We start from the raw sequence: 14,312 nt of genomic DNA on the forward strand, positions 1-14,312 counted from the left end.
CTGCCTGATCTCGCTCTCAATGACTACGTTTACATGGACCAAATATTGGGTTTTTTGTCCTTGTTCTGATGAACTGTTTACGTGGCTAATGAAAAGGAATATTACACTAATATTTCCGTTTGCATACAGCCGTGCATATTCAGATAAACGTAAAACGACGTGGACATTCGGAAGTCAGGAGGGTCATGAGTTTCTCGGTATTCAGGTGAGCCGTTAGTGACATGAGTCGTTAGTCACTCGGAAATCAGATGAGCCATTACTCACATGAGTTGTTACTAACTTGGTAATCAGTGATCAACTAACACTCAGGTGAGTCGTTAGTCATTCTGTAGACACTTGAGTCATTACTCACTCGGTCATCAGGTGAATCTTTACGTGAGTCAGTAGTCACTCGATAGTCACGAGTCGTTAGTCTCTCGGTAGTCAGGTGAGCCGTTAGTGACATGAGTTGGTAGTCGCTCTGTAATCATGTGAGTTGTTAGTCAAACGAGTCGTTAGTAATCTCTAATCAGGTGAGTCGTTAGTGACATTGGTTGTTAGTCACTTGGTAATCCGGTGAGTCAATAGTCACTCTGTAGTCACATGGTCTGTCAGTCAATCAGGTGAGTCGTTACTCATTTGGTAGACACTTGAGTCATTACTCACTCGGTCATCAGGTGAATGTACATGAGTCAGTAGTCACGCAATAGTCACATGAGTCGTTTGTCACTCGGAAGTCCGGTTAGTTGATAGTCATCCGGAAGTCAGGAGAGTCATTCGTCACATCAGTCAAAAGTCAGTCGGTGGTCAGGTGAGTTGTTTATTTATTTTGAAAAGAAACTATAGATGTAACGAGCGTATACTAGCACATCCTGTCTCATCTCCACCAGAAAAACAAGTGGAAAGTATTCAAGTTCACGTAATTTATTTCCTCCCTTCCCCCCAAAAAAGTATGAAAAGCTTGAAAAAATTTAACAAAACAAACTTATTTTCTCACAATAATGAAAATGACACATTTAAAATGGCTTACATCTACTGCATTCATTTAAATCTCCACAGCAGCACTGGTGGTGTCACAATAAAAAGCAATGTGATCCATCTGATATTCACAGTGTGTCTGTCTGTGCAAAGGAGCAAATTGACGTGATGTAATAGGTAACACTTTAAATCCCCCTATTCAGCATTTAAAGGCAGACTATATAAACATTTTATGAATGGTTTCCAACACACTATGAAGTCATTGTAAGCATTTAATTATGTGTCTCTCAGCAATAATAACTATGTGGAGACTGTTGTAGAAACGGTTAACGTAGTCATTTTAATTGTGTGTTTTAATAAAATGACTGTAAGAAAGTGAAATGATAACATTTAAACTTTTGATGGTTTACTGACTTCAGAGCATTGAAAGGATTTTTGGGACGGTAGCAAAAAAAAAAAATCTGGATCCTTGTAGACCAGCTGCTATAATCAAACAAAAAGGGATCTGTTTCTGCCAATATGTATATACCAATTAGTATAAGCGTCAAAAAAAAACGTGACCAGGGATCTTTAAAAGTGATATTTTCTTTCGTGCTGATCTCATCCAAACCGTGAGTTTTATGATCCGTTGCATCACTATAAAACCCAGTTGCATATAATATATGTGTCTTTATAGGAGATGTTCTAATCGTTGACAAACACAGCAAATTATCAAACTCATTTGTTAAATGTTTCTTATAAAGGACTTTAAAACAGGATAAAGTAAAGTGTCACAACAGTTCAGTTTAGCAGAATACAGTCGTCCTCACTCAGGTTTTCATCCAGATGAAGCGCAAATTTGGACCACATTTTCCAGAAAATTGTCAAAACAAAATGCTAGTAAATGTGTATTTTCTGTCCACTACCCCTAAACAAATATTAAGAGTGGAGCTCGTCAAGATAAACAATTTATGGTGCTAATTCTGCAGTCGTGGTGTGAAGGAGAGAAAGCGGAGCTCCTTCCTTCCTCCTGATGACACACTAAACAATCAACACTGCTTCAGTAGAAACTGACAATTCACTCATGTGAAACATCAATGGAACTGTTAAATATCAATATTTACTTTGTGCAATAATACAGATTTCACCGCAAAATTGTCTTATTTTATTTTTTGTACTGATGCTTCTTGTTATTGAGAATGAGAATTTGTTCATTGACAGTTTTCTATATTTACTTTTCATTGTATTTGTATACTTTTTTTATACTGTTTTTAACTTATTTGTTACATGTTCAAAGTAAATAAATACATATAAAATTAAACAAAATCGTTGCCACGGTCTTTTCATATTCATCAACAGGAATCCCATTTGTTTATGACTGTATGAAAATAATTGTTAAACCTGTGCAAGGTAGGCATATCGTTAGTTTTCATGCAGAATGGTGTACTAAAAGAGTTCAAATGTTGCCGCCACAAGGAATTGTGGGACAGCTTTCTCTTCTTTCCTTAGGTAAAGGAAGGTCAAGTGTATCCTATACTAAAGGAGCTAAGAAAGGAAGCACTGAAGCACCTTTCCTCAGCATTTAGAGCATTCAAACAGCTCTTATCATTGCAGCCACTTAGACACTTCCGGGTCATTTCACTCGGTTAGGAGCCTTCCTCAGCAAACGGACTTTTCGACCGCAGCCTTCGTGTTCAACTTTTCATGTCTCCGTCGCTCCCTAGGCTCATGTCAGCATTTCCTTCTGTCCTCCGCCGTCCTCACTAACGATGTCCGCCTCAGCTCTTAGCTGCTCCAGGTCCTCCTCGGAGCTGCAGGCGCTGTGCTGCATCCCCCGGGAGAAAATCCTGCGTCGTGATGGGGCGCTGAGGTCCAGCAGGTCGAAGGAATCGGAGGACAAGAGGCTGTCCTCGCTCACCACACTGGAGGGACGGCTGCTGCGGAGCCCCTCGGCGCCCCCTGTGGCCCTGAGGAGCTGCTGCAGGGCCTCGGGGAACATCGCAGGGGCTGAGCGAAGCTCGTCGGGGAGATCCAGGCTGCGAGAGAACTTGCCGTTGCGTTTCAGAATCCCTTTCCTTCTTCTTACCGCCTCTGTGCGCATGGTGGGGCTGTCCTCTGCCGCTGGGAGACAAGTGTGCTGTTGGTGGGAGCACAAATCACCTGCATCGCCTCCGTCTTTAGCCTCAGAGATCCCTCTGTCTGAGGTTGAGCCGTGACCCGAAACCCCTCCATACAAGTTCTTCAGTATCCCCTTCTTGGGCATTTTGGATGAGGGTTGACTGAATGTAGAGGGAGGCGGCAGGCTGGTGGAGAGGATGTCAGCATGTATGTGGGCCAGTGTATGTGTTCGGTGAGGCTGGGGAGCAGCGTTGCCAGGTTGGGTGGGAGAGTTTTCTTTAGCGGGGCTGTGAAAGACTGAGTCAAAACTCCTCTGGGGTTTCAGGATACTTTTGGGTTTCTTTCTCTCAATGGTGGAAGTGGAGGAAATCGCAGCGGAGGAGGCAGCTGTTGCACAAACGCCACCACACGCTCCCAGTGCAGTCTGGGGAATTGTATTCTCCTTACGTGACTTCCTCAGGCTCGACATTACCCCACGTACCCTTCCTCCTCCTCCTCCTACACGATCGCTCTTCAGAGGCAAGCTGAAGTAAAAAGGGTTGGGCGGACATGAGGAGTCTGAGGATAGGCCCGCTGGGTCAACGGTCATGTTGCTGGTGGCTGCGACCCGGTTCTGCCAGTCGATGTAGCGAGCCAGCAGTGGGGAGGGGCACTCTTGGTGTGGAGACGAAGGGCAGTCACACACACTCTCTTCAAAACCCCAGTTCACCCACCAGTGGTTGGCCACGTCCTCTATCGTAGCCCTCTCGTCCACGCGCACCGCCAACAACCAGTCGATAAGAGCGCAGGCGTCTGGAGGGAACAGAGTCAACGGGTTATTTATAGGACACTGGTAAGAACAACACACAATGCAATCACAATCAAACGCCCAGGTGAATGGAGATATAATGTCCATGGAGGCGCGGACGTCGTAAAGGGTTACCCGAGGGGGGGTTGGGTCTGTGGTAGCGACCTTGGCTGATCTGCTCCGTGAGCGTGGCGTGGCTGGCCCCATCGAAGGGCATGCTGCTGTACACCAGGGCGTAAAGCAACACCCCCAGAGCCCAGCAGTCCACCTGTAGCACACCAAAAAAAACACACGTCATGCACAAGAATGAATAAGAAAAAATCAGGCTTTGATTTCAAAACAATGAGGTCTGGCATTATTTGATATCATTTTAAGTGTGACAAAATTAATCGTCGGAGTATCTGTAGATAGAAAATCTACAAATTATTTTTGTGGACCCATTTAAGGTGGTTCAAAATCAGTGCTTTAAAGCTGCACTAATAAATCACTGCAGGAATGAGTCCCAAAACCAGGAAGTGAGTCAGCATTTTTGTACTTCCTGTTCCCTTGTCTTTAAGTGAACATGATTTTTGAATGTGTTTTTGCTTAGATGTCTGAAATAAGACCTGTGTTTAACACAAGCTGAATAGATTTTAACGTTTTATTCTTTATACAGTATGTCAGTAAACACTCGTCTGGTAACTTTAGAAGCTTTAACGTATCTTTAAAGTGTTGCAATGAGATGACCAAACGTCCTCACTAGAAAATTTGTCCTCCTTTAGCTTAGTGGAGGAGACGTGAAGTCATGTGACCGTGGTGTAGTACCTTTATAGCCTAACGTTAGCTTTTTAGTTCAGCTTGTATTCACACTTTAAAACAAAAGAAATTGGTCATCATTTGTGAAGATTATCTTGATGAACAAAGCGTGTAAGTGTCATAAATGTTTGTTTCCCATGGCTTTTTGTCACGTGAACCATTGCTATGCTAACCTTCTGCGTTGGCCTGCAAACATATGCCATCCCTGCAGCATTCTGTACATATTTGTTAATTAAATAACGGATAAAATTATGTGTAACACTAAAGATGTCGTTCTGGGTTCAAGGCCTACAACTTGGTTTTGGTGCATTGTTCAATTTCTCCCGAGGAAACCAGTGTGTTGACTTACTTCCGGCCCCGTGTAGGGCAGTCCTTTCACTATCTCCGGGGCAGCATAGAGCGGACTTCCACAGTACGTCTGCAGCAGAGTGCCCCTCTGGAAATGATTGGAAAGGCCAAAGTCAGCCAGCTGCAGAGAAAGAGAACATAAAATACAGTTTGATCGTAACTATGTTGTGTCCCTTGTTTATACTGCTTCTGTGGCAACTAGACAAATGATAAAAGAGAAACAGTCACACCAGACAACGTAAAACACACTGCCATAACAGTAGTGGAAATAACACTAACATGTATTCCAAAAGGACATTATAGTGTAGCTCTGGAGGCCGCCCAGACCAACTGATGCGCTTTATTGTGATGAATTAATGAATGCAACCCAAAATTGACTAGACACCAATGGGCTGTAATGCACCATAAAACACACTTCATTCAAACTCAAAAACGAGCGGCGATGTACGCAGGCAATCGACTCAAAGCCATCACACAAGACATTCAAACTCACCAAGCTGTCTGTGCGCGTAGCAGAGAGGTACTCAGCAGTGTGTATACGGGTAGTTCTGTTAGCTGTTAGCGGTAAGCCAAACACACCGTTCAAAACGATAACAGCTAGCAAACTGTTTTCCCTCCACTGTGTCTCTGGGCGCAGAGTATCTGCTGGGAGACTGCGATGCACTCAGCTGTGTTATCACTACCGGTTAAGAATAGTAAGCGGTCAACGGCAGTATAAAAAAGGCAATAAAATGATTTATTTTTTTAAAACGACAACCATGAGAGGGCCTTGAGAATAACTGACCAACCAAAATATTATCTAAGCACAATGAGACACTAGCTCTTGACAGACACGGAGATGCACACTCACTCACTCACTGGTGCATGCACACATGCAAGCGATCGCATGGCGGAGGTGACAACGAAACCTTGAAAAATGTGTCACGAATACAACCCCATGCAAAAGGAAGTACTATGTGTCCATAACAACAGCTGTCCAACATGTGTATCTGTGGTTTCAAATAAACAGATTATTTTAACTAGATAACAATCTGGACCTTTATAAAACTTAATTTGCTCATTCACTTCAACACACACTCGCACCTCACGCAATCCAGATTCCTTTTCGGTGAGTGTGTGCTGCAAACTCTTAACCGTGTGGCAAAGGCAATAACAACTCAAAACAATTCCTTTTAAAGGAGCCAAAAATAGCTTTGCCTAGCTTGTGCCAGTCAAAGTGTGAGTGTGAGGAAAGAGGAGAGGGGCCAAAAACATCAGGCTGCTCACGCTTACGTAACGGAACAATCACTCACTCGAAGGCTTGGATTCGCAGACACACCGAGGCTCCTCTCTATCTGGAGAGATTATTAACACGAACACCGGCCCTCTATCAGCCCCTCTGGTGTTAAATACTCAGCGTGACAGCTTTATTTCCGTGGAACAGAGACCTCACAGACGGGAGATGACATTGTGTATACAAGCCAGCTCACTGTTGACATTATACGTGCTGTGGCAATGATGATGTGTAGACTCAACATGTGAGTTGTGCAGTTTATAAAGCTTTCATAAGACCTGGCAGTATGTTGGTGCTGGTTCAGTGAAGTGAGGCTGAACAACATTAAAAATGACTGTGGGCTGAAAGTGATCCAATGTATGTTCTGAATGTGCACTTCATTTGCATTTTATTTTTGGAGCTGGCGAGATCATCCATTACCAGCAGCACTGTGTGAAGGTTCATTCCAGGATGCTAAATTCAGCAACGGTGGAAAAAGCACTGCTAAAGGTCACAATGCTTTTGTCAGAAGTCTTTTTCTATTTTTCATCCAGGGACAAATATCTTGTGTCATTTACTTTTCCAAAACATGCATCATTGTCCATTTCATTTTTTGGTAAAAGCATGTGTGTTGGGATTTTACCTTTACGTTGAAATCTTGATCCAAAAGGATGTTCTCCAGCTTAAGGTCCCGATGCACAACACCGTTCTGCAAGAAGAGCAGAGGCACGTGAGGTCCTGAGGGTCTGAAGTTTGTTTGTGTTTGTGTTGCAGGGCCGTCTCCCTTTCGTGCCTCATTCGGGTCGATTCATCTGACGGCATTAAGCACCACAGAGTCTAAAGACAGCTACAGTAAATAAATGGAGGAGGTTAATCGTTCTGGTTCAGGACTAACCGGAGCTTTACTATCCGTCCCACAGAATATTTGACTTGCTCCTAGTCCAATGACGTTACAACAACCTCAGACAAACTTATCACAGACAAATCGAGTAGAAAAGCTCCTGTGAGAGATTTATGCTGTTGGAAATCCTTTGTTTAGTTTAGTTTAGTCAGTGAGGATTACTGCTAAGTAACCGCAACTTTATAATAATAATAATAATAACAATAATCATAATAATACATTTTATTTGTATTGCGCTTTAAAAGGTTCTCAAAGGCACTTTACATGGTAAAGACAGAAACAATAAAATAAATAGCAATGTAAACAAGATGACATTATAACCGAAATAAACAAAACAACAAGAAGAAAAAAGACATATTTAACTTATCATCACTGTGATCTTTAGGTTTTGGTTGCTTAGTTACGACAGGCGAGACAGTAGCGCAAACCCACCCAAGCACCTCGGATAAGTTAATAAAGGCGTTCTTCCACAATATTTGAGCTGCCCCTTAATGCTTCATCTTTGTCATGGAGTATCTTTGGTAAATGATAGGAAAGCTGCAGGGAAACTTTAGAATGCCGCTGTCAGTTTCTCTTAAAGCCATCGACTAATGAAGCCGGAATAAACTCCGTCCTCTCTTCAGTTAATGACGTCCTCTCCAGAGCACTTCAGCGGAGGAAATGACCCGTTGACCCTAGACAATGTTTTGTGCACAGTATGTACAGTATGTCGGCTCTCTGTGTGTGTGTGTGTGTGTGTGTGTGTGTGCAAGTCACGGAAAGAAAAGCAGGAGTCAAAAATCAATGTGGTTAACCACGTTATTATTCCCTGCGGCTTTTAAATGAACAGATTTGGAGAATAGAAACATTTTACTGAATTATTTTCATTCTTCTTTTGAAGTCTCAACCCCCCCACACCCCTCTCCATGTGCCCTGCATAACTCAGAGGCACATTCAATAATTCATTCATGCTGGAACATTCTTGTCTATTTTTGGGACAACTCTTGAGGGCATTTAAGGAGCACAAAATCCACCTCCGCCGTCTACTACAGGAGCTGAATGGTAATCTCCTGGCTTCTCCACATTTAATTCAAACTGCCAAAATAGGAACGAAATGAAAACAAAAACAGTTATTTTAATATCCAGCTCAGCTGACTGCAAGGCACAGAGCCTCACTTCTACCGTACTGCACTTCTGTATGAATAGGATTTATGGATTTCCTTGATAGTTCCTTTTTCCTGGCCAGGCTGTTGATTTGTATGCACATATACTTAACCCAGAGAGATCTGAAAACCCAAGTCAAGTTTTCCTGCAGCATTAGGATGAGGATTTAGTGGATTTAGCAGTGCTGTATTTGCTTGTGCACAGTTAAATATCCAGCACGCGCCGACATGTGGTTCCTGAATTTATACTGAATTCCAAGTCGTCTTTTTGCAGGAAGTATGTTTGTATCCCCTGTAGCTGAGTCCTAATCCAGCGGCCGCGACGAGGCCGTCCCATTTCGAAGATTATTAATTATGAAAAGCAGTATTTATTAAGAAAAGAACTATAGAAAATGAATTCATTAATTATTGGACATATGATTGAAAAACAGATTGAACACATAAAACAAAAACCTATACCGTATGTATTTACATATATAATTCGGCTGGTTGCTAGGAGACGGGAGCGGCAAAAGTGCGGGGGCGGGAAAACCTGGTGAGGCAAACAGGAAATCCTCTGTAGACCAGACCGTCTGATTTCAGAGACCGCTCGGTCTAGGGATGCAGGATGCAGCTGCTGAATTGGGACACAGCTAGTATGTGTGTGTGTGTGTCTGTTTGTGTGTGTGTGTGTGTGTGTGTGTGTGTGTGTGTGTGTGTGTGTGTGTGTGTGTGTGTGTGTGTGTGTGTGTGTGTGTGTGTGCAGACCTTGTGGCAGTAGTGGACGGCAGATGTGATTTGTCGGAAGATGCTTCTGGCTTCCGGTTCGGGCAGCCGCCTCCTCTCCTGGATGTAGTCGTACAGCTCTCCCCTGCTGGCGTACTCCATCACAATCACAATCTTATCCCGGCTCTCAAACACTGCACAGGACACATTTACCGTCGGTGTTATGCTTTTTACATTGATATTTGGGACTTTTGGATGTTGGATCCGTGCGTGTTGCGTTTGCAGACTCACCCTCATGGATGCGTATGATGTTGTAGTGCCTCAGCGAGGCCGTGATCTCGATCTCTCTCTGGATGTGAATTCTGTCCAGGTCGTCTGTGATGCGCTCTTTGCGGATCGACTTGATTGCCACCTGAAAAAGATGACGCAATGTTGAGTCGTTTGAATTCTTTGATCACTGATTATTGACAACAGAGCTCTAGAGCTCATCTTTCACAGCGAGGAAACAGCGCTAGATTATTTGGGGACAACTTTGAACAACCCGTGCTGTTGTCGATTTTCACAGATCTGGTGCCATCAGACACAAATTTCCCTTCGATTAATTCTTCTGCAAACCCACCAGTTAAAGTTACTGTGAGGAACTTTAACTGGTGAGTTCCGAATCAGTCTCAGTTTAGTCCTGATCCTCTATAGACCTCCATCAGTAAACAGACCATCAGAGAGAAGATCGTCTGTTTCTATAAAGTTATTCTTAAAGCTCGTCATCGGAGCCACCGGGTCGGATTCTGGAGAAACCAGATGAAATCATGAAGGTTCAGCAGAGACCAGTCCACCGTGGACAGACCCAGATCCAGCAGAGACCAGTCCCAGAAACTCCAGCAGAGACCCTGGACAGACCCAGATCCAGCAGAGACCAGTCCACCGTGGACAGACCCAGATCCAGCAGAGACCAGTCCACCGTGGACAGACCCAGATCCAGCAGAGACCAGTCCGGCTGCAGTAAAACGAGAGGTTTTCTAAAGGGAGTCTGGTGCTCAGAAACACTACCACTTTCGTCCACAGGGAGCGACAAAATCAACACAAAGTGAAAGTTCCGTGTAGCAACTCTCCCTCTTAACCTCCCTCACAAATCAAGTCACTCACAACAGTGAACAAACAATGATAAATGCAAATTTCATTCATACTTGCATAAAGCCATGCATGGAAACAAAGACATAGACACTGTTGACAGGGTTAAACAGTCTCACACACACACATGCACAAATACAATCTGTGGGTATTAGAGGTGATTATGTGGCGTTTAAGGGCTGGATGTGTGAGAGCAGATCCTCTGTGATCTGAGCACGCTCAGAGGCAGAAGGTTGACAGCTGCACTGTTCACACTCTGCTTCCCTAATCCCAAACACTCGCTGTACCCCGATGTAACCCCCTCACCACCGACCACACACACATAAACACAAAAACAGACACAACATGAGCCCCTAAACCTCTTTGGATAGAGTCACTGTCACCAGAACAGCTCCGTACAAGGACAACACAGAGGCAGACAGATAAACAGACATCAGAGTGTCATTGTGACATTAGGGCTGCCTCCTCTATTAAATAAATGTTAACCGATTATTCATTTTTTATGCTTTTTTAATGTTGAAAGACTTACTTCCAAGAAACGTATGAGCACATCTCTGTTAAAAACAAGATTTAAAGTTGTGCTTTTGTGTTATTCTTTGTGGAAACTCAGTTTTACACATCTGTCGATTAAACCAGCTAATCTAATTAGTCGTCAAGATTGTACGAGTTTCTTTTTTCTCATAGTTGCTTTGGGCAAATTCAAACAAATTCAGAACTCTAGAAGTTTTTTTTGTATGTATCTTCGGAGTGCGGTGCTCCACCATCTTCAAGACTTCTGTTTGGTGGTTTCATTTCTGTGTGTGCACACGACCCTGCAGTCTCATGCCCTTTTATGGCCATTTGCCGGACGTTTACCTGCTAATTAGGATCAACAAGAACAAATTAAGGAACAAACTTAAGAAGATATTGGTGGAATAAGCCCGTAGCTCTGATCATACTCCTATATAATCTTGTCAAATCATATAATGTCCCTAATGGAAAGCAGGCCTCGACACTGGGTCACAACTCCAGCATTCTCAGCTGCCGGGAAAAACTAAAAACGTCTACGAGACATCGGAGGATACAATTCACACGCTCCATCAACCTCAACGGTTATGCAACGAAAAAACCAACTCCAGGGAACTCTCGGGACTGAGCTGACCTTCTATAACTGATGTGACGCTAACCAGCGAAGGAGAATATTCAAGTTCATCACCGGAAATTCCAGTCCAGTCTGATGGCCGGGTATACAGAGATTAGGCTGCAGTTTATTCAGAGGTTGGGGAGCTATCACCATGTGCTTGCTTGCATGCTCGTGAGTGTTTTCTGACCTAAATACCTGCTGGCTGGCTGGGAAAGCAAAGTGAGGGAAGGGAGGGGAGAGTATGAAATAGGCTGCAGCTAGGAATAGAAAGGAATGGATAAAGTATGTAAAAGTATGTGGACTCAGGGCAAAGAAAGCCTGTATTTTACCGTCCATCTAACTCTGACTTACCCCCCCAGACTTGGCATTAAGGCCTGATCAATAGAGCACAGAGAAGAGAGGCATTGTCTCAACCCTCTGGGCACTAAGAGCATTTCTAAAGGGCCACATGTGTGCAGAGGAAGTGTGTCTGTGTGCGTGAATGATCTCACCCTTGTGCATGCGTCATGTTACAATATGACCTCTACAGTGTCATTCTAACCAACAATGTCTCATTGTCCATCCAAATAATGCGTCCCGGGTGCGATATCAGCAAAAAATGCCAAAGTGTAACAGGATGTATGTAGGGAAACAGAAGTAGCTATGTGTGTGAGTCATGTAGATGTAATCAGATATGGTTTTGTTTTATTAGAGGATGTGTAGTGTAGAGGAGCATGTTGTAAAGTTAGAGCCAATCCAAGATGAACAAACAATATGCATATATATCAGAATCAGAAATTTAAAACCAGACAACGTTGAACATGTATAATTCCTCTCCTCTTCTTCGCCTTCTTTTTTATTGCAGTGGCTCCATACACTGGTTGGTTCTTGACAACAGGGTTTCCTCACTAGCTGGCTAGTTAGCTACTTAGCTAGCTTGTCCATGTAACTTTCCATCCCACAGTCAAACAACTTGATTTGCATTCACCATTAGCTGTGTCCTTTGGAGGATGCAGCCTTCACGGTCTACGTCTCTAAAATAGAACTATACCTGTGGAGAGTCAACGCACCAATGCCACCATATCACAAATTGAACAAGTATTATAATTGTTTTTATTTTGGGGAGCATGTTTTGCTGTTTCTAGGCAAAAGCCAAAAATTGGTTGCCAAAGTTTATCATCCTCTCCTAACATTTCATCCTGTTCATTAGTCACCAACAACTCAGGGACAGTCTAAAGTCAACCCTTTAGCCAACTCTCCTCCTCTTCCTCCTCCTCTTCCTCCTCCTCCTCCTTGTCTCTAAAACTGTCTCCTCCTCAAACAACAGCCCCCCTGGTCTCGTTTTCCAAAAATAATGTCCGTTTTGTTTCAAAGAATCCTTGGTATGTGCTGGCTACCGGCTCAAAGAATCTTCCATTTTTTCCTCTTGTCCCACCAAACCCACTCGCCCACACACACACACACACACACACACACACACACACACACACACACACACACACACACACACACACACACACACACACATCATAGCTATGTATCTTCTATCTCTGTGTATTCTCCCTTCTCTCACAGATATCCGAGTTACAGTGAAAGCAGCCAAAGGGGAATAAGTCCTGGTCTCACTTCCACAATCTGATTGCAAAAACAAAACAAAAACATTATCCCAATTACAGTGTGTTTGTTTACTAAAGAAAGGAGGAGGGGGGTTTGAGGCTGACGGGGGTTTATCTGCCTCTTTGTGCTCCTTGGGATTCAAATCTGCCTGCAGACATTACACCCATGTTCTGTTTTTAACCTGGATAATCAAAACGTTGAGTTAAATAGAAACATATCATGTAAATATGTGTGTGTGTGTGTGTGTGTGTGTGTGTGTGTGTGTGTGTGTGTGTGTGTGTGTGTGTGTGTGTGTGTGTGAGTGGTTGTGTTCCGGTAAAGGGGGTCGGTCTCCTGAGACCTATTGTAGTAATTTTATCCCCTTGTTCAAGTGCTGAGTGAGTCAGACCAAAGGCATCTCAGCCTGGCAGCACAGGAAGCAAGACCAGAGTCCGGCATCAGCACATGAGCTCACTAACACACACACACACACACAGATATATATATATATAGAGAGAGAGAGAGAGAGACACACATCCAGAACTCCATTTCCTTAATTTGATCAATAAATCTGTGTGCACAAACACAAACGCAGAAGGAGACAGACTGTATGTATAAAGCTACTGGTTGGAGGGTAAAAGGTCAAACATGTTACCAAACAGGTCCATGCACATTTATTATCAACATCTGCATGTTAACTATGTTTTTTTTCTTTAAATAGAGCATCTACAGGCTGTGGAGAGCTTCACATTGTTTCATTTGGTTTTGCATGATGATGATGAAGATGATGATGATGATGCAGTCCACTCACAGTCCTCAGGCTCGCTCTCTCCGTCGCCTTCTTCACTTTTCCGTACGTGCCTCTCCCCAGAGTCTCCATCACCTCGTATCGGTGCTTCAGGTTGTGTTTGTGCTGGTGCTTCTTCACCTCCAGCCCCGGGGTCTCCTCCTCCGTGGACGCCGCGTCCCGCAGACAGCCGAGCTCGGAGCTGCCCATCCCCTCACCTGTCCTTTCACCTGTCCTTTCACCTGTCCTTTCACCTGGACACAGCAGCTGCCCATATGGACACGTTATCCTCCTCTTTGGAAGCGCAGCAGCAACAGGAGCAGTTTGAGGAGGAGGAGGAAGAGGAGGAAGAGGAGGAGGAGGAGGAGGAGGAGGAGGAGGAGTCTCCTCATTCCCAAAAAGCTCCAAGCCCGCAAAGCCAACAACTCACTTGGATCATTCTGGGTTGAAGACATGTCAGGCAGATCCAAAGCTTCAGTCAGGAAAAGAAAAGATAAATCCTGTAGACTTTGAATCAGAGAGAAGGAGTCAGTAATGGTGGATGGTGAGAATACAGGGTTACATTCATTTGTTTTATTTAGGATATAAAAATGTGGCTGATTTAAGGCACACCTTTCTATTTATTACCCCACATGTAACATTACATGCAAAAAGGGATTATAAAGTAGGGATTACAGGAGCACTACACAAAAAGACTCTTATAGATTGGCTGAAA

General features: G+C 43.7%; 1 protein-coding gene across 1 annotated transcript; it reads right to left on the bottom strand.

Annotated features, from left to right (window-relative positions):
- Positions 1–903: 903 nt before the first annotated feature.
- Positions 904–13,870, bottom strand: LOC129100071 (NUAK family SNF1-like kinase 1). The gene is made up of 7 exons (XM_054609587.1): positions 13,622–13,870; positions 9,276–9,396; positions 9,027–9,178; positions 6,880–6,945; positions 4,986–5,105; positions 3,977–4,109; positions 904–3,846 (listed from the first exon to the last, which is right to left on the bottom strand). The coding sequence occupies exons 1-7, from the start codon at positions 13,805–13,807 to the stop codon at positions 2,663–2,665; spliced, it is 1,962 nt and encodes a 653-aa protein (XP_054465562.1). The 5' UTR covers positions 13,808–13,870; the 3' UTR covers positions 904–2,662.
- Between the last annotated feature and the right edge of the window lie 442 nt (positions 13,871–14,312).

Source organism: Anoplopoma fimbria, chromosome 12, assembly GCF_027596085.1.
Source record: "Anoplopoma fimbria isolate UVic2021 breed Golden Eagle Sablefish chromosome 12, Afim_UVic_2022, whole genome shotgun sequence".
Lineage (NCBI taxonomy): Eukaryota > Metazoa > Chordata > Actinopteri > Perciformes > Anoplopomatidae > Anoplopoma > Anoplopoma fimbria.